Source organism: Theropithecus gelada, chromosome 6, assembly GCF_003255815.1.
Source record: "Theropithecus gelada isolate Dixy chromosome 6, Tgel_1.0, whole genome shotgun sequence".
NCBI lineage: Eukaryota > Metazoa > Chordata > Mammalia > Primates > Cercopithecidae > Theropithecus > Theropithecus gelada.
In genome coordinates, this window is record NC_037673.1 from 13,796,821 (window position 1) to 13,815,757 (window position 18,937).

Consider the following 18,937-nt stretch of genomic DNA (forward strand, 5'->3'; position numbering starts at 1 on the left):
TTCATATTTATGTAAATAATAGAGAAAATTCATCAGCTTGGTTACAAAAACAGTTTACCATACACTGAAAGGCAATAATTAAGATAATCAAAAGTCACATTTTCTCATTTAGCCAACCAGTACCAAGAACTGTTTAAACTCTAAGAAGTTCAAGTCTGGGCACTGGAATCATAGAACAATTCACACTTACGACACATTTTGTGTAGGTGTTAACCACAATGGCTGCGGTGTCTACCATGTGCCAGGCATGATGCCAAATGCTTTACTTGGCATTATGGGATATTCTCGGGGAAGTGCCCACTTTCTGAAAACTTCTTTGTATTTATCACGTAATTATTTTCTTCCTTCTTATGTGAACAGACAGTATCAATAATGGTGACCTTATTCTTTACGTAGCAAATTGTCTTTTTGTCTCTCCAAAAAGACAAAGAGAATAAAATCAGGATGGATTCTAAGTATATTTTTCCACAGACCCAGGCTCTCTGGTGCAGGAAAGGTTACAGAGAGAAACGGAACACTCCCTCTTAGAGTGACCCGTGCCTGCTGAGATTCAGTCAAGGGGCCAGAAAACCCTCTGTCATCTTCAATATCCCATCACCAAGGCAGCAATGCCAGTTTTGGAGCTACCTCCCGGCATTTTACAACATAAAGTAAAGCATATTTTTCTTTAAATGATTCGTCAACAGATTCAGTCCATTTAAATTCATACATATAAAAAACTCACTTTTTTTCCAAAGGTATTTAAAAGTTATTAAAATTACTACCAAATCCAGTATCAGCCCTAGGGGCTTCTTTAAATTAGAAACACTTTTCTAATTTGTTATTAAAAGTATTAATAACATAATACTTTTATTTATTGGAAATATTTCTTATGATCCAAATGAAATGCTAACACAAACGAATGATATATTTCTTTCTAGATGCAGCTGGAGATAATAATTTAATTCAGAATCAATATCCTTAAGGCAACGAAAATAATAGTCTTTCTAGAAACCTTGTTGCTAATTTTCTAAAAAGAATAAATAACACTGAAATCCCTAAGCGTATAAGTACTTTAATCCTCACAGATGCTATTCTTTCAGGAAAACATTACGCAGGTTACTGTTGGGTGTGGAAACGTTGATTTTCCCAACAAGATTTTCTATTTATTGAAGAAAGAAACCGTGTCTTACGTCTTTTAATTATTTTATCCATTACTATGACTAGCATAGTATCAAATATTTATGTAGTATGCAGGCTGTAAATAGACTAAATTGGAGCTATAACCACAAAAATTACTGGTTATCAAAAGGTTTAAAAATATTTAAATGTGCAGGTAAATTATGTAAAGCATCAATGTTATAGATACAGGAGGTCCAAGAAAATGGGAAAATTTCAAATATTCCCAAGAGAACAGAGGAAGGTTGAAGGATGTGATGTATCTTGATTAAGCCTTGGAGCTTGCATAAATAAAAAAGATGGAGAAGAATATTCTTGGTAGAGGGACTTGTGTGAAAAGAAAAGGATGACTAAACCATGTTCAGAGGGCAAAGAGGTATATCCAAAGTTGAACTAGAGAAAGACTGCAAGTGATCAAGGCCATATTATGGAAAGATGATGAATTTCTACACAGTCTGATCCATTCGTTCAACATCATAAGTATCAAACACCTGTAGCTGCTGAAATTGTGAACAAAGGATGTGTAGTTCTTGACCTCATGGGAGTTTTTAGTCTAGTCAGACATTAATTTAGTTTTTAGTCTAGTACACATTAATCAAATAAATAACACAACTAGGTACACAAATTACACACTGTGGTTAATCCCAAGAAGAAAAGGCACAGAGTGCTATGGAATGGATAACAGGGGACCTGGCTTAGTGGGGAAACGGAGGGAAGCAAAGGAAGATTCTCCTGAAGAGATGACATTTAGCTGAGCCGGCATTATCCAGACAAAGCAGGAGTGGGTGGGGAGAAATGGGAGGAGGACAGCATTGCATGGAAAATAACCGCCAAAAAAAATAAAATAAAATAAAATAAATTTTAAAAAAGCATATTCAAGGATCCAGGAAGACAGAGCAGGAAGGAAAAGGGACCTCAGGAGAGGCTGGGGAGGTAGGTAGGGTCAGCTCTTCCCAGCATGAAGGTCATGCTAAAGGTTGTGCTTTTTCCTAGGAACAACAGGAAGACATGGAAGGTTTTAAGCAGAAACAAATGCACGGGTATTTGTGTTTTTGCCATTTTTTCTGTCTGCAATGTGAGATGGATGAGGGACAAGTGAAAGAGGTGAAGAGATCATTAGAAAGCTATTTGGGTTTTCCAGGTGAGCAGCAATGATAGCTTGGCCTAGGACGTCAGAGAAAGGGAGATGACTTGGTGATGGGTAAGACTTGAGAGCTGGGGAAAGGGGAGGTGTTGACAACAAAGGGGTCTCAGGTTGCCTAGTTTGATGAGCGATAATGGCCCTTCCTGAAAGGGGGAGACATTTTGAGTTTCAGACATTTTGAGGTTAAGAAACTTGTGAAGCATCCATAAGAATGGACCAGGCAGGCAGCTGACTACACAGATTTCAAGCCAGGAGACAGACTAGACTGGAGAAAAAATTGATGGCACATATTATAAAGGAGGATGTGGATGAGCTTTCCTGGGGAGAGACTCTGGAGTACAGAATTGAGTCTGTCTTGCGTCTGTTAACAAGTCTGTCTTGTCTTGAGTCTGTCCAATAACATCATGAAGCTCAATACGTACGTTCTGAATAAAAGAACAAATAGATTCATGCATCGAGGTCGGGATATTTGCTAGTGACTGAGGATAAAGAAAGGAAAGTTTCTCTGCCCTCCGTGTAATCTTGGTTTGGGTTGGTGTGATAAGATTTAAAAGAATGGGACAATGAGAAATTAACAAAGGAGGGATCAATAAGACCTTTGTCTACAAAAGAAGAGATGACTGAAATAGGAACTTAACAAAAAGAGCTTCATATTTAAATCATCTCAATTATGGCATATTACAGTATCTGTCACCTGAAATTGTTATTTTTATTGTTAGTGATAATACCTTACAGAGCATTTTATGAAGTACTTGCATACTTATAACTGTATTTCATAATAAACTTTAACACAGCTCTGAAATACTCTTGATCTGTGCTCTGCATGTATATCCTACTTGAGTTTTAAAATCTTACCTCCAGTTATATTTAAATTTTTATGGGACTTTAAATTTTAAATCACTGGTCTTTTCTCAAACTTTACAAGACCAAAGACAGAACTGTGCTGTACATTTATTTCACAAACATGTCAAAATAGTCTGTGTTTAAAAGCCACAGATTGGAAAACCACTATTGTCAATAGTGATGCACTGAGAATAAAACTTCCCCAGTAGATAAGAATTTGTTTTAAAAATAGGTAATTGATAGATGATCAATAAATAGATGATGGATAGATGGATGGATGGATGGATGGATGGATGGATGGATGGATAGATAATAGATAATAGATGGATAGATAATGGATGGATAGATAGATATTAACAGATAGATATTTAGATACATAATAGAGATAGACAGATAGATAGATAGATAGATAGATAAATAGATAGATAGATAGACAGACAGATTACCTAGGTTTCAGTCTCAGTACTGATCCTACTAACTTTTCCACCTATGGCAACCCTCAACTTCACACTCTTCAGTTTTTCCTTCTCTAAAGGGCATCTCTTGGTTAATCAGTCATTCTCAGACGGGGTACCACAGAGCTGTAGAGGAAATGGTGAGGGCAGCAGAAGTGGGGAATAAGAGGATGAGGCTCCAGAACACTTCCTCCCACAACCCCCATCCACTTTTCACTGTGTTATCTACTAGGACTACTTGTAAGGTATTACTGGGAAATAGGGTTCTTCTGCATAAAACATTTTTAAAAGTTTGAAAACTACTGTCCTGAATCAGGGTCCTCCTGATGTTCTGATGTAATAGGGATGAGACCTGGGTATGTGCATCTTTTAAAATATCAACAGACAATTTCTCACCAAAAGCTTTCAAAAAAAAACAAAAAAACAAAAAAACAAAAAGCTAAATGTATGCTCTCTAACCTCTCCTCTACTATTTTTATGTTCCAATTTCATTTGCAAAGTAACGAAGCACTAATGATCCATGGCATGGAAGATCAGAAAGAAGCAGAAGCAGCAAAGGGTGCAGTCAGAGACCATGCTGCTTAACATCTTTTGTCAAGGACAGAAACCAGCAGATAATTGCTGGACAATGTTTTCCTCTTTGATTCTCAGCATTGCAGCCTTGAGAAGGAAATAGCCAAGAGATACTTGGCTTTAACTACTCTTGGGCTAACAAACCTACTTAAAAAGAACACAAATGCTGTCCATGAAATTAAACCTCTGTGCCTTGCTGTGACATCCTGGAGCCAGCCTGGAGATCCAACTGAGGCAGAGACTTCAAGCATCCCTGAAAACACTAGAATCCTTGCACACTAACCCAATGGGATACAAACTGAATACCTCATTCTCTAAAAACCACACTCTGAGAAAAATTAGCTACCAAACAAGAAAGAGCATCATCTTATAATAGAAATTCTCAAATATTGGACAGAATGAGTTACTCAACTCAGCAGAGAGAGAGCAAACAGCAGAGAATGTAAATAAATAAGTAAACACTATAAACCAGAAGCCTGGCATACACATTCCCATACTAACCAGCAACTAAAGCATCTTTGGGCCATCGGCTGAACCAGTCAATTGTGCATCCTGAAATTAAGGCAGGGAACTTCAAAGCTCTGTTTCGAAACTTCTCCCCCACTGGCGAGAAGCAGAGTACAATATGAAGGTTCTGTCGGACCCGACTCATGAAGTAGTCGTGCAGGTTCTCACTGGTAGGAGGGCACTTGGGGAATTCTTTTTTCATGACTGACACCAGGTTGCTATTAATTTCATCAGTTTCATCTCGCGCAAATAGATTAGAGACCTTAAAAAGAAGTACAAGCATGCAAATTCAGTACACACACAGGAAAATAGATCAAAATGTAGAGCTTAATACATAAATGTCTTTTCTCCGTTTGTGTTCTCGAACTCACCTAACGAAAATTAACTGAAAGTTTTCAAGATGAAATACACCACGTTTTAAAATAAACAAATGATTCTACTATTAACTGCAAAGTTGTAGCTCTGGGAGGGAGTAAACGGACATGCCAAAAATCTAATTAGCTTTCTTTCTAACTTTGCCCTTCTGTTTTTTTCATTTGTTACTTGGATCATTCACTGATGTTTTAAATGCCTAGCTCCAAATTTTGATGTAGAGTTTTATTCTTCAAAAACCCAATAGAAAAACCCATCCTTCATACTGATGACTTAATACCCATTCCCAATAGCACTTTTCATGCCATTAACGGAAGAAAATATGTAGAGCTCTAAGTTGGAGGAAATCTGAAGGGATAAAACACATAAAGAATAAACGAATTCCTACCTCACCTGATGATAAAACATTGTTCATATATTCCAAAAATGATTCATCTTTAATCTCATTGTCTGTGAAAATAAAAGTGATTCCTTTGCCTTGCTGACCAGCCGTTCTATACAAAACCTTCAGATCTTCCATCAGATTTGATGTGTTGTAGGATCTAAAGAAATATTTTCATTTTGTCATTAGCCAAAATGTTTTCATGAGAGGGAAAGAACCTTGTAACAATGCATTATGCCATTTAGCCACCAAAAAAAAAAAAATGCTGATTTTGTTCCATCATATAGGTATGTGTTCTATATGAATGTTACTGATTAATTTTTAAAACTCCACATTTCATAAAACATTATAATTAATGTTTTTGCACAAAAAAAACTATACTGAAAAGTCAACCTGGAACAAAAATAAAATTTTTACCACAACCAGATGTCATTACATTTCAAAATGTATCATTTTGAAAATTTTTTGACAATGATAATAGAAAAGTCAAATTCAATTACTGATATTTGATTGGCAATGGGTATTTGAGATGACAATTCACAAATTAAACTAAATAAATGCAAGCTTTGGTTATACAGGGTGGGTGAGATGCCATGCTATAAACAATGCCTTCCTCATCCCCCAACACCATTATCATCATTGCACGTTTGTATTATACATAAATGAGCTTGTTTTCTGAGCAATCAGTATACTGTACTAGAATACCTGGAAAAGTTATGAAATATCCCACTCTGAAGGTTCTCTAATTACCCAAAGTGATCTTTAGGTGGAAATAAACCTACAGTCAAGAAATATTAGAGAGTTCCCACTGTGGAGTGCTACATTATGCCAAAAGTATAAATAAAATTATCCCAATTCTGGAGACTCAGACTTACTAAATTATTATTCCTACTTTAGTCACTAAATAAACTCAGAATTCAGAGTGCAAGAGCAAACAGCCATCTGATTTTTTTAAAACTAGTGAATACTTAACTCTACCTTTTTCTAACTTCTGTAACCTATACCCTAGAATTGGAAATATCACAACCATGCATCAATACTTCTAGAAGACACCTAGAGAAGTGACATCAGAAAACAAATACTTCTAGAAGACACCTAGAGAAGTGAGACACCTAGAGAAGTGACATCAGAAAACAAATACTTCTAGAAGACACCTAGAGAAGTGACATCCGAGAACTCAAAATACAAATACTTCTAGAAGACACCTAGAGAAGTGACATCCAAGAACTCAAAATACAAATACTTCTAGAAGACACTTAGAGAAGTGAGATTCAAGAGATCAGAAAACAATTCAAAGACACAGTCTCCAAAAAAGGAAGAAAGGAAGAAAGAAAGGAAGGAAGGAAGGAAGGAAGGAAGGAAGGAAGGAAGGAAGGAAGGAAGGAAGGAAGGAAGGAAGAAAGAGAGAGNAAGGAAGGAAGGAAGGAAGGAAGGAAGGAAGGAAGGAAGGAAGGAAGAAAGAAAGAAAGAGAGAGAGAAAGGAAAAGGAAAACATCTCACCCAGCTTCTTGTGATATGGGGAATATTTTCAACCCAGTCTCTTGGATCTCAAGGGCCCACTGCCTCAAATAATATGACCTAAGACACCTAACAAATAGTCGTGCTTCCCAAGTGAGAGGCTCTTGCATCTCAGCCTTAGCCACATGGCTGTACAAAGCCTTTAGAAGTTTGATAACATCTTGAAAGCTATGAAAAGGAAAGAAAGACCCTGGCCCTTCGTCTCATCAGTAATGGATCATTCCTGGTGTGACATGTAGAGGAACTAGTCTGCCACAGTGAGAGTTGTGGTTGAATACGCTGGCTGCGCCATTGTGGTGCAGTAAAAGTCACACCAGACTAGAAACTGGAAGTCTTACAATCAATTCCCAGATAGATCCAAGATGATGGGCAAGCCATAGCCTCTCTGAGCTTCAGCTGCAAGATGGGCTGCTGCTATCTGTCCTACTAACTCACGAGGTTTTTTTGAAGATCAAATTAGCTCATGCATATAAAAGTGCTTTGAAAACTACAAGGTTTTATACGAATGTTAGGAACAAAAATTTGACTCCCATCCCTTTCCTGTACAAGTTGTCTTTCATGTAGCTTGGTTCCTAACCAAAAACTAGAAGAATCACACGCAATGTAACTAGAATTATTCCTCTCTGTCCCAGTACTTGAATTAAACAGTAATCTTTGGATTTATTCTCCAAGAAGAACCCTATAGGTCAGACAAAACAAAAAGTGTAACAATAGCTTAAATATTTGAATCTCCAAACCCAATGCTTAGTAACTTTCAGCCTTCATCCTAGCAGGTATCTATGGGCCTCCCTCAATGAGACAGGTCAGCAACATGTTCTGCTCATCAGTGCCCGACTTCTTGCTCCTACACCTAGAAATTAATGTCAAATGATTTTCAGCCCAGCCTAACTTCCCAAACTGGCCTCCTGGTTCTAACCTTATCTTGGTTAATCCTGAAAAATCTGTTTCACCTCTCCGAATCACCTCTGTTTATCTCTTCATGTTCACTTTTCATGTGCTAATTATGTTTTCTCCCTGCACTACACCCACATCTGTGGTCAACTCCTCTGAGTTTCCCTGTCTTGATAAGTAGCAGCACCATCTAGGTAGTTTCCCAAGCCAGAAACCAGGATGTACCAAGCCCTGAAGCTCCAACTTCCTGATGATCTCTTCCATCTCCACTCTCTATTCTCCATTCTCACTGCTGCTACTCATGACACCATCATGGCTTGCCCAGACCCCTGAAACAGCCTTATAACTATTCCAATTTAGTTCCATCTGTCTATTTTCTGTATATAAAATGTACTTGACATGTCCTCCCTAGGGGCAACTCATCAATGGTTTCCTATTGCTCTGGGAGGAAGTCTGACTTTTTATCTTCACTTTAAAAGGCCTCTATGTCTCTTCCATTCCCACTTGCCACCCTACACTGTACACTCTGTAGTATTTAACTTCTTCCAGGGCTGACTTCACCTGTGCTGATTCTTCTGCCTGGAACACACTTTACTGTTCTTCTGCTCTCAGTCTTCCCATATCGAGGTTTCAGTTTAATCACTTTCTCCAGGAAGTCTTTTCTAATCATCCCCTAGACTAGGTTGGGAGTTCTTCCCTCAAGCTTCAATAGGATTTGGTCTGCATGTATTTCCTTATCATGGATGGTGCCTATGAATCACACCTTATTGGGTGAGTTGGTTGCTTAGTTGTCTGTCCCCTTGAGTTGCTACAAAGTCCCTGACGATACAGCTATACTCACCTCGCTCACCTAGCCAGGGCTTAACACATAGGCAGCGTTCAATAACCATTTTGAAACGTTTGAATGAGTAAACCAATATTCATCTATTTTTCCACCGTACTAACATTCTTGAAATCTGAATTAACACTCAAAAGGGACAATTTTCTTCTGAAATTCACCAAAAGAAGTGCACGTGAGACACTGTCATATATAACATAAAAGCAGGGAGGCGGCTACTAAGTGAGAATTCGAAATATTTCAAAAGCAAGTTATGAATATGAAATGTTTATGGTCTCTGACAAAGGTTGACAGAGGAAGATGATAAGTCAACATTCAAGAAGGAAAACGACTGTGACTCTTTTATGTAAGGGAAATGCATTTGAACTTCAGGTGGCCTCTGAGCACCTTTTATCAAAATCCATGTTAGGTTAGTTAAAGTAAAAGCTTGTCACCTCGTCAGAGTGATCTGGAAGGAAATGTAGCCGGCAATGAATGAAGCCAACCTCGTCAGGCTCTGCTTTCCTGATCCGCCCACCCCGACCAGGAGGGCATTTCCCCGAGGAGTACGAATGACACGAGAGATCTGTAATACAGAACAAAAAAAGCATGTATCTTTCAACATGTAAATGTTCTACTTTTCCTATTTAGTCACTATATGAATGAGGTATAATTATTATTTTGGAAAATATAGGTGTCTCAAGATCAGACTGGAGATATACTGGTTGAAGGAATGAGGGCACTTCTGAAATAGAACAGTGTCGGGCTGCATCAGATGGGGTGGGAACCATGGGGTATGCCTTTAGAAACCAGGAGGACACCAGGGCAGAAAAGTCAGCACACAGCCCAGACTGTGCTTGCTCTGGCTTTTAAAGGAGATATCTATCTAAAGGGGACTTTGAGGATTCCTGTTAGTTGGTCCGACCTAATAGGGTATGATAGGAAGGAGAACAGAAATGTCAGAACAATGTCTACCCTTGGCATGCAGGGCATGTGGTTGATTAGAATATCCTCCACATTTGAAAAGCGTTCAAATTTAAATTGAAGGGAAGAAAACCCCCCAAAATAAGGTGATATGCTTTGGCTGTGTCCCAACCCAAATCTCATCTAGAATTGTACTCCCATAATTCCCATGTGTTGTGGTGGGAATTATCTCCCGGTGGGAGATAACTGAGATAACTGAATCATGGGGGCAGCTTCCCCCATAGTGTTCCTGTGGTAGTGACTAAGTCTTATGAGATCTGATGGTTTTCTCAAGGGTTTTTGCTTTTGCATCTCCCTCATTTTTCCTCTTGCCGCCGCCATGTAAGAAGTGTCTTTCACTTCCTACTGTGATTCTAAGACCTCTCCAGCTATGTGGAACTATAAGTCCAATTAAACCTCTTTTTCTTCCCAGTCTTGGGTGTGTCTTTATCAGCAGCATGAAAATGAACTAATACATGTGGTATAGATATTGGGATTTTAAAAAGAAAGAAAATGAGCATAAACACCCTCCTATTACTTGGCAAAGACAGTGATACCTAAGATATCTACCAATAAGTGATTATAGATTGGCCGGGGGGGCCACTTTACGCTATTCAATAGCCCCAGACTATTCCACAGCCCCCTTGTGGCAGAAGTCCATGTTTATTTGGCTTCGTTTGTGTTGAATGGACTAATGACACCATCAGTCTTCCAAACCTACCCAGGAGAGACTGAGTATAGAATTCCCCTTGATGTTCTCCTTATGCGAGAACTGTTTCTCTTTCCCTCCTAACTGCAGTTTGAGCCTAGGGGTATCACTGCGATGTCCACCTTTCTTAGAAGAATGATAGAGGCTGGGCAGGGACTGGAAGGGGTCACTTCTCCATGGCCAGGGAACCTTCCTGTAGTCACTGGGGCTCTGCATTCTGCCAAGGTTTTGTTAAACATCCTTTCTCAGAATTCCCTCACTAGCTGCAGTACATTCTACTCCTGCTGAAAATATGCCTGGTTTTGAATTACTTTCCCCAGTTTAGTGTGAACCTTGGGAAAAGGATAACATATTTTCCATCTCTATGTGGACCTGAGAACCTGCAGGACTGGCAAGTGCATATGCCCTGTTTTTCCAGCCTCCTGCTTGTCTCCTCTATGTGATTCTCGCCAAAGTCATTGTGAGTGGAGAGGGTCATACATGCCTCTTCAGATCTTCCCCTGACACAGCTTCAGGAAGGAAAGACGGGGCAAGTAAGGAGCTACTGGAAGCCACACTAGAACATTCTGTGCCTTTCCTTGCTTGCCACTTTTCAACCATCATCATTTCCTTTGTTTGATGTGGGTGGATATATCAAGATGTTGTTAATTAGATATTAAGGAATCTTCATCCCAAAACCTTTACTTGGAACTGGGCCAAGGTCTTATATTAAAATGTTCTATTCTCAGTTTCCAACACATGGTAAACCCGCAAAACATATCTGACAAAGGAACAGATACGTGAACAGAGAAGGCTTGCAAAGCAGACTCAAAACCTCATAATCTAGTTAAATCCAGCGAGACCCTCAAATACGGCTATTTTGTCCTGTTATACGCAGATTGTGTGATGGAGATATGCGTTTTCAATTTCATCAGCGAGTATTCAAAAATGAATAATGTCCACCCTGCCCTTCAGGAGCTCACACTGGAACAGGGGACAGAGGCTGGGGTCATGAGCCACGGTGAGCACTGGCACAGAGACAGGAGTGATGGGCAACCAGAGGAAAGAATGCCGGGAAACATCCCCGCCTGGGTGAGGTAAGTCTTAGGTGCAGAGCTGGACTTTGACCTGGATGACTAGAAGTATATCACACAAAGAAGGTGGTGTGCCAGGCACGGGCTGAGCTACCTTTTCAGAAGGAGTGAGACACACAAAATCTCAGAATTAGCAAAAGGCCTACAGTGTCCCCTGAGGTGAGAACTTCAGTATGGGATATGGAAATATCAGGAAATAAGGCAGCAAAGGATTGTTTAGGACTTATCTGGGGGACTTGATTAAATTCCAAACAATGTATCCAGATTCTCTGTGTGGTTCTCAGCGGTGGTCCATCCTGTCAAGACAGAGGTCACTAAGACGGGAACCCACCCGACTAGAGTCTAATCTTCTGATAGGGAGACAAACACACAGACAGATAAACTTTCCACAAGGTATAATGGTTGGGGAATGCATATTGGGGAGGCGCTCCAGGATCATGATATGTTTACCCACCAGCAGCCTGTTGTTCTGGATCACACACCAGGCAGAGCATGACTCAGGAGGCTGGCTGGTAAGCAGGAACTAGATGATGCAAAACCATGTACACCATGGTTTGAACTTTCACCAAAGAGACAAAAGAGGCATCACACAGATACGCTGTACTGAAAGAAAATTGAGTTTCTAACTAAGAAAGGAACTAAGAAATAGGCTTGGTCTCATATCATATCCTGTTTTGCTGCAGTTTTTGCCTGCAATTCTGACTCTTGGCTTCTATCGTGCCGTGTAACTAGGCCACGTATTTCAAGGCTCACAGCAGCATGACACAGAGAGTGGATGCGCTGTGCACAAAAGATGAGAGAAGACAGGGCCAGCGGGGAAGTGGAGAGGAATGCAACATTTTAGCTCAAAAACTCTAGTCACGGATTCTTCGGCCAATTCCAGAGCAGACAGACAAGAGGCAGAGAGTGAGAGAAAACACCAGCGAGGCCGCAGCACCGAGGCCTTCACACCTCCAACATCACACCCAAAGTGTTTCGAGAAAGCCTCCTCACTCTTCATCTGGGCTGCGAATCATGGAGAAAACGGCAGTTCCAGTGAACTTGCTCAAGCACGACACTTAACATAAATAACTGCATCTTCAGCTTGAGCTATGAAATCCCAGGTCAATCGGATTTGGTCTCTAGCAGGCAGGCAATTTGTCATGAAATTGCCTTTGGTGATACTCACTTAGAAAATACATTTTCCCTTTTCTTTTTCTTCCTTTTAATTATTAAAAATGACATAATGTTTATTCTTCCTGAAACAACACTTAATCGACTATAAATTAAGAGCTCATTTCAAAATGTTATTTATAGTTGGCTGTGGAAGAATATTTGAGCTCCTAATTCAGTACAGATGTCTCAGATTCTACGAATCCACAGAGTTGCCAAGCCAAGTGCCCTCGTGCTGGGGAGACCCAACTCCTGAACAATCTCTCTGTCTTCCTTCCCTCTCTCTGACTTACTCCAGCCTTGCAGAAATGCTTTTCTCACTTTCTTGCAGGGAAGAGGAGCAGACAGGCAATCCCTATATTCAGCAGAACAGTTGACTAGATAACCTCTAAAACCCCCTCCATTTGTAGATTCAGTAATTTCTAGAGGTGACAATTTGTAATTATGCAGTGGTTCCTCATGGTTGAACCTAAGATCATGGAAGACAAGGTCAAATCATTTTCTTTCTAACTAAAAGGATGTAGTCTGGAAAAGTAGTTGATATCAACAAAGTGAGAATATCAACAATGGATTTTAAATGGCATTATCTTGCACTGTAGATAAATTAAGTCACATACGTTTTCAAACAAAATAATACATTTTACTTCCAACCTTTCAGGATCAACTGTTCTAAAAATGGATACGGTAACGACTCATATCAGCAGTCACTAACCTTTTTGGCACCAGGGACCAGGATCGTGGAAGACAATTTTTCCACGGATGGGAGCGGGGGTGGGTGATGGTTTGGGAATGATTAAAGCGCATTACATTTATTGTGCAGTTGATTTCTATTATTATTACATTGTAATTTATTATGAAATAATTATACAGCTCACCATAACGTAAAATCAGTGGGTGTCCTGAGCTTGTTTTCCTACAACTAGATGGTCCCATCTGAGGGTGATGGGAAACAGTGACAGACCATCAGGCATTCCGTTCTCATAAGGAGCGCGCAACCTAGACCCCTCATATGAGCAGTTCACAATAGGGTTCGCGCTCCTATGAAAACCTAATGCCGCTGGAGGCAGAGCTCAGCTTCGCTTGCTTACCTGCTGCTCACCTCCTGCTGTGCAGCCCTGTTCCCTACAGCCCACAGACAGGTACTGGTCTGTGGCCCAGGGGTTGGGAACCCCTTCTCATATGACAAACTAGAATAGAAATTATATTTTCCTGGTGGATTTCATTCTAACAGAATTTTCATCTCAAAGTCAACCGTTTATACACTATTTTTAAATTATTGTTTCTAATCATGGTAAAATACACATAATCTAAAATTTACCACTGTAACCATTTTTAAGTATATTGTTCAGTATCATTAAGTACATTTACGTTGCTGTGCAACTATCAGCACCACTGATCTCCACAACGCTTTTCATCTTGCAAAACTGAAGCTCCATACCCATTTAACACTAACTCCCCAATCCCCTCTCCACCCATCCCTGGAATTCTCCATTCTACTTTTTGTCTCCGATTTTGGCTACACTGGGGATTTAGATGAGTAGAATTATACAATATTTGCCCTTTTGAGTCTGGCTTACTTCACATAACATAATGTCCTCAAGGCTTATGTACTATTTTTTATAGGATATTCTTTGCATGATACAAAAAGATGCAGACTTTGCCTGTGCTCTGAACTCAGATGTCAACCATATTCAGCCTCCGTGGTGAAACCATGGAGCTGGAAGCTATATAGAAACACTGAATAAAATTATCACATCACACATTTAAACTACACAGGCTCTTATTTCAAGCCTATAAGGTGCGACATGTTGCATTCAGCTTAGAAATTAAATTGGAATATAGCATGGAGTCTAATTTTAAACTGAAGATTCTCCTAGGAAATGAAAATAAAAGAGGGAGAGGACTCTGGCGTGAAACCAAATGTCTGTCACTACCACAAGGCACTACTCGGAGTGGCTACCGTACCTTGACTAAGTGAACCATGGCATCAGCAAAGAACACCATGTCCATGCCGGCGCCACGGATGCTCTCATTATACAGCTGCAGGAACATATTCAGACGCTCTTTTAGGCGACTAAAAGATTCAATGGGCTCATACATTTTAGGCATTTCAGCATCAGCCTCTTCAGACGTTTCACCTTCGGTGGGAAAGAAGAATCAGTTAAGTTTCTTCAAATACCTGCATTTTGCCTTCAACCTAAATTAATGCAATCAAAGCTCTACAGCCTAACACTGAATAACATTCATTTTAAGCAAAATGCCATAGTGTGCATTTTGCAAAAACAGAAGAAGGGAAACAATAGAAGCATTAGGATTTTTGTGATCATATGCAGGCTCTGTACTTTCCTATCTAGCAAGTCAATTTAAAATAATGTTATCGTCATTGAATTGAATTTGAACCCACAACTGATTGTTGGCATTTCAAAGCTCCTCCCAGACATATTAGCTTAATGGTCAAGTGAAAGTCAAAACAGTAGGGACTGAATGTCAGAATCAGCAAGGGAAGTTAAGAATTACATAACTGCGGTGAAACCCCATCTCTACTAAAAATACAAAAAACTAGCCGGGCGAGGTGGCGGGCGCCTGTAGTCCCAGCTACTCAGGAGGCTGAGGCAGGAGAATGGCGTAAACCCAGGAGGCGGAGCTTGCAGTGAGCCGAGATCGCGACACTGCACTCCAGCCTGGGGAACAGAGCAAGACTCCGTCTCAAAAAAAAAAAAAAAAAAGAATTACATAACTGATAAGAATAAAAATAAAAAATTATTGTGTTTACTCAGGAAATTTTTATAATTCACGAATCTCAGGTCAGTGGTAAAAATAGAAGTGACTTATAATATGGGGTGGAGGATTGAGAGAAATAGAAAAACAATTTCCTAAATGAATAAACATATTAGATTATTTCACTAGGGCAAGATGTATTAAAATCGATATACTTTTTTAAAAAATTAGAAATATATAACATACCAGCTTAACACTTTTACAGTATTAACTACAAAGCAGAGGCCGAGGTGGGCAGATCACTTGAGGTCAGGAGTTCAAGACCAGCCTGACCAACATGGTGAAACCCCATCTCTACTAAAATTACAAAAATTAGCTAGGCCTGGTGGTGTGTGCCTGTAGTCCCAGCTACTCAGAAGGCTGAGGCAGGAAACTCGCCAGGAAGCCAAGGTTGCCATAAGACAAGCCTGTACTCTAGACTGGGCAACAGAGCAAGACTGTTTCAAAAAAAAAAAAAAAATCATAATACCCAAGAAAAAGCTAAATGGGGCATCTATAAATTCACAATCAATTAACAGTAGCAGGGGAAAAAAAGGGACACATTAGCTGAATATACCAATAACAACTTAGAATTTCACCGGATACAAGAAGAATGAGTGGATCTTTCAAATCTTACGGCGTATAATTATTTTCAATTGACTGTGTCCTAACATAATACTATATTAACCTTTTGATAACAAACAAGGAGATGGTTTAACACAATCATTAAGACTGACCTATCTGCAAAGCTCTCACTAATCAAATTCCAATAGTCACAACTCTTATAAATGCCCATATCAAGCTTTGAGAAACAAAGTGTCTCAATGACACAAAAGATTATGCATTTGTCTCTAGACCCTCCCCCAGGCCCCCAAAATGCAGCAGTTGTATTTTGGTCCTTGAAAAATCATAATCTGGTTATTTATCCTTCTGAATTACAGGGAATAAATTACATAAATTTTAATTATCTTGTAAGATGCCCTTCCTCTTACAGGATTTTTGTACGTGTTTGACCTGATTGAAATAAAATGTGTCAGCTTCTTTCTGTAGAAGGATCATTCCAATTGCATTGCCAGAAATAAACATTCTTTTGCAATTGTCACTCAGAAACTTTTGACAGATCACACTTATGGTTATCAAATCTAGAGAGGCACTGCCTAGTCGTTTCCAATCATTTTCAAGATATACACAGCATATTTTTAAACATGCTTTTAAAAATCTGCAAATTAACTTAAAATCCATCCTCAGTATTAGAAGAGGTTATTAAATGAAAGAAAAATATTTTTAATTAAGCCTAGTTGCTTCTGAGGGGGGAAAAAAGTGGAGCACTGCCTCTTTTCATAAGAAAAGTCATATATCTCAATTTCCCCTGGAACCATAATCACAAAAGCTTGCCCCACATCAGCCATCTCATTCCAATTACATTTAATGACCCTCTCATACATTTGGAAGTTTTCCTTTTTATTTTCAACATTCAGGATGACCTGAATAATAATAATTATAATTATATTTGCGGCCTTTCATTTAGCAGTGACTACGGGCCATAGACTGCCCAAGCCATTCTACAGATAACATTTCATGGACTCCCCATGGTGCATGTGATGCATATAGTAACACTTTTACTTTTATAAATGAGGAGAATGAGGTTCAAGAGAGTGCCGAGATGCCCAGCTAATTAATGTGTGGTGGATTCCTTCCTTAAACTCACCTCTATCTGCCAGACTGCAAGTCCTGTGCACTCTCTCCTACCCTATCCTGCCTCCCCACTCTACTTTAATATCCAAGCATGATATGCATAAAATAGTTCATCTTTAAACTCCATGATCATGCATTTATTCACTCATCCTAGTTTTACAGAGCATCTACTATGTCTCAGGCTTGAATCAGTAAAGTTTACTAGAAAGAAACTCAACACCCATAAACTGAATCTTCTGTCTTCAGATTTCCCTTTAGGGAACACCTTTTGGGGAATTCCAAATTCCACTTCAATAGTTTACCTGCAGCTTCAGGCGCATCTCTCAAGAAATCCACAAAATATGTGTCAATTCCACAATCGACCAACAGTTTTTTCTCTTCACCAAACTCCTCCTCTACCAGACTTACTAAAGCCTTATCAAACCAGGTCACATCACTGGACACTGTGAAACGGTCAGCTATAACACGTTTACATTCATGCTTCCAGAGCTTTAACAGGTCCTGTTGAAAGTATAATTAAAATGTGTTAGTAATTCCTATTATGCCGTAACTGGGAATTCAAGTTGACAGTACTGTAGAGTATTCTTCTTCCTGATTGAAGATGCAACATTTTAAAAAGTTAGGGTTCAAATATGCTCAACTTCACTTCAAATGGGTATCATTGAAGTATATTAAATAGAAAGTAGTCTGTTCATTTGCAGTCTCTGAATTAAGAAGAAAAAATCCTCCAACAATAATATTGAAAATTGCTCTGACCAATCAACAAACTAACATTCTACGTAAGAGTCTTCAGTTTGTGAAAAATTAGTCTTTTAATAAGACATCTACATTCATGTGGCCAGAGTACAACATAAGATATAAAACATGAACAACTCTCATGTATACAACTGAAAAATTACAAAGGTGTATTCACTTAACACAAAGTGAATAAAATTTGTGGCAAAAACTGGATTATCTGAACAAAAGAAAGCCAGCACCTAATCCAGATAATCCAAGGCCCAAAGTTAACTGCAAGTTGAGGAAAGTAATTGCTCAATACTCCTGTTTATATAGCAAGAACAACAAATGTATGTGTAAGCTCATTATTTTATATGAAAGACTGGTGGAAATTTCTTAGCTTCGTAACATTTTTCAGGTTACAGATTTTTAGGCCATTGCATTACTAGTGATAGAATGCTATCTGGTTGCCTGAATATAAAAGGAGTTCAGTGAAGTATATTCAATGATTCAGTTAAGACAAAAGTTTATTATAACATCAATTGCTGGAATTGTTTATGCTGATTTAAAATAAGCATCAAAAACGGATACTTCAATAGTAATCTTTGAGAACTGACTTCAACAATTCCATTAACTTGTAAATAACTTTGAGGGAAAAAAATCAAGTTAAAATATTCACGCTGCTAAACAGACTCTCACTTCTCTGCAGGAAGGAAAGTGAGTTTTCCCCAAAATATCATTAACAGATGCTTCTCAAAAGAAGACATACATGTGGCCAACAAACATATGAAAAGAAGCTCAACATCACTGATCATTAGAGAAATGCAAATCAAAACCGCTATGAGATACAATCTCAAACCAGTCAGAAAGGCTATTATTAAAAAGCCAAAAAATAACAGATGCTGGCAAGGTTGCAGAGAAAAGAGAACACATATATGCTATCGATGGGAGTGTAAATTAGTTCAAGCATTGTGGAATGCACTATGGTGATTCCTCAAAGAGCTAAAAGCAGAACTACCATTTGACCTAGAAATCCCAGGGTATATACCCAGAGGAATATAAACCATTCTACTATAGACACATGGACGTGAATGTTCACTGCAGCACTATTCACAATAGCAAAGACACAGAATCAACGTAACTGCTCATCAATGGCAGATTGGATAAAGAAAATGTGTTACCTATACACCATGGAATACTACACAGCCATA

At 39.0% G+C, this 18,937-nt stretch overlaps 1 protein-coding gene across 1 annotated transcript in view; it reads right to left on the reverse strand.

The window, feature by feature from the left end:
• The window catches only part of DNAH5 (dynein axonemal heavy chain 5), a 252,364-nt gene that overhangs the window by 79,424 nt on the left and 154,003 nt on the right, over positions 1–18,937 (reverse strand). Inside the window, exons 51-55 of the mRNA XM_025388138.1 lie at positions 17,312–17,510; positions 14,523–14,695; positions 9,116–9,246; positions 5,441–5,594; positions 4,675–4,942 (exon numbers count right to left, since the gene is read on the reverse strand). Coding sequence (XP_025243923.1) covers positions 4,675–4,942; positions 5,441–5,594; positions 9,116–9,246; positions 14,523–14,695; positions 17,312–17,510 — 925 coding nt within the window. The remainder of the gene's footprint in view (positions 1–4,674; positions 4,943–5,440; positions 5,595–9,115; positions 9,247–14,522; positions 14,696–17,311; positions 17,511–18,937) is intronic.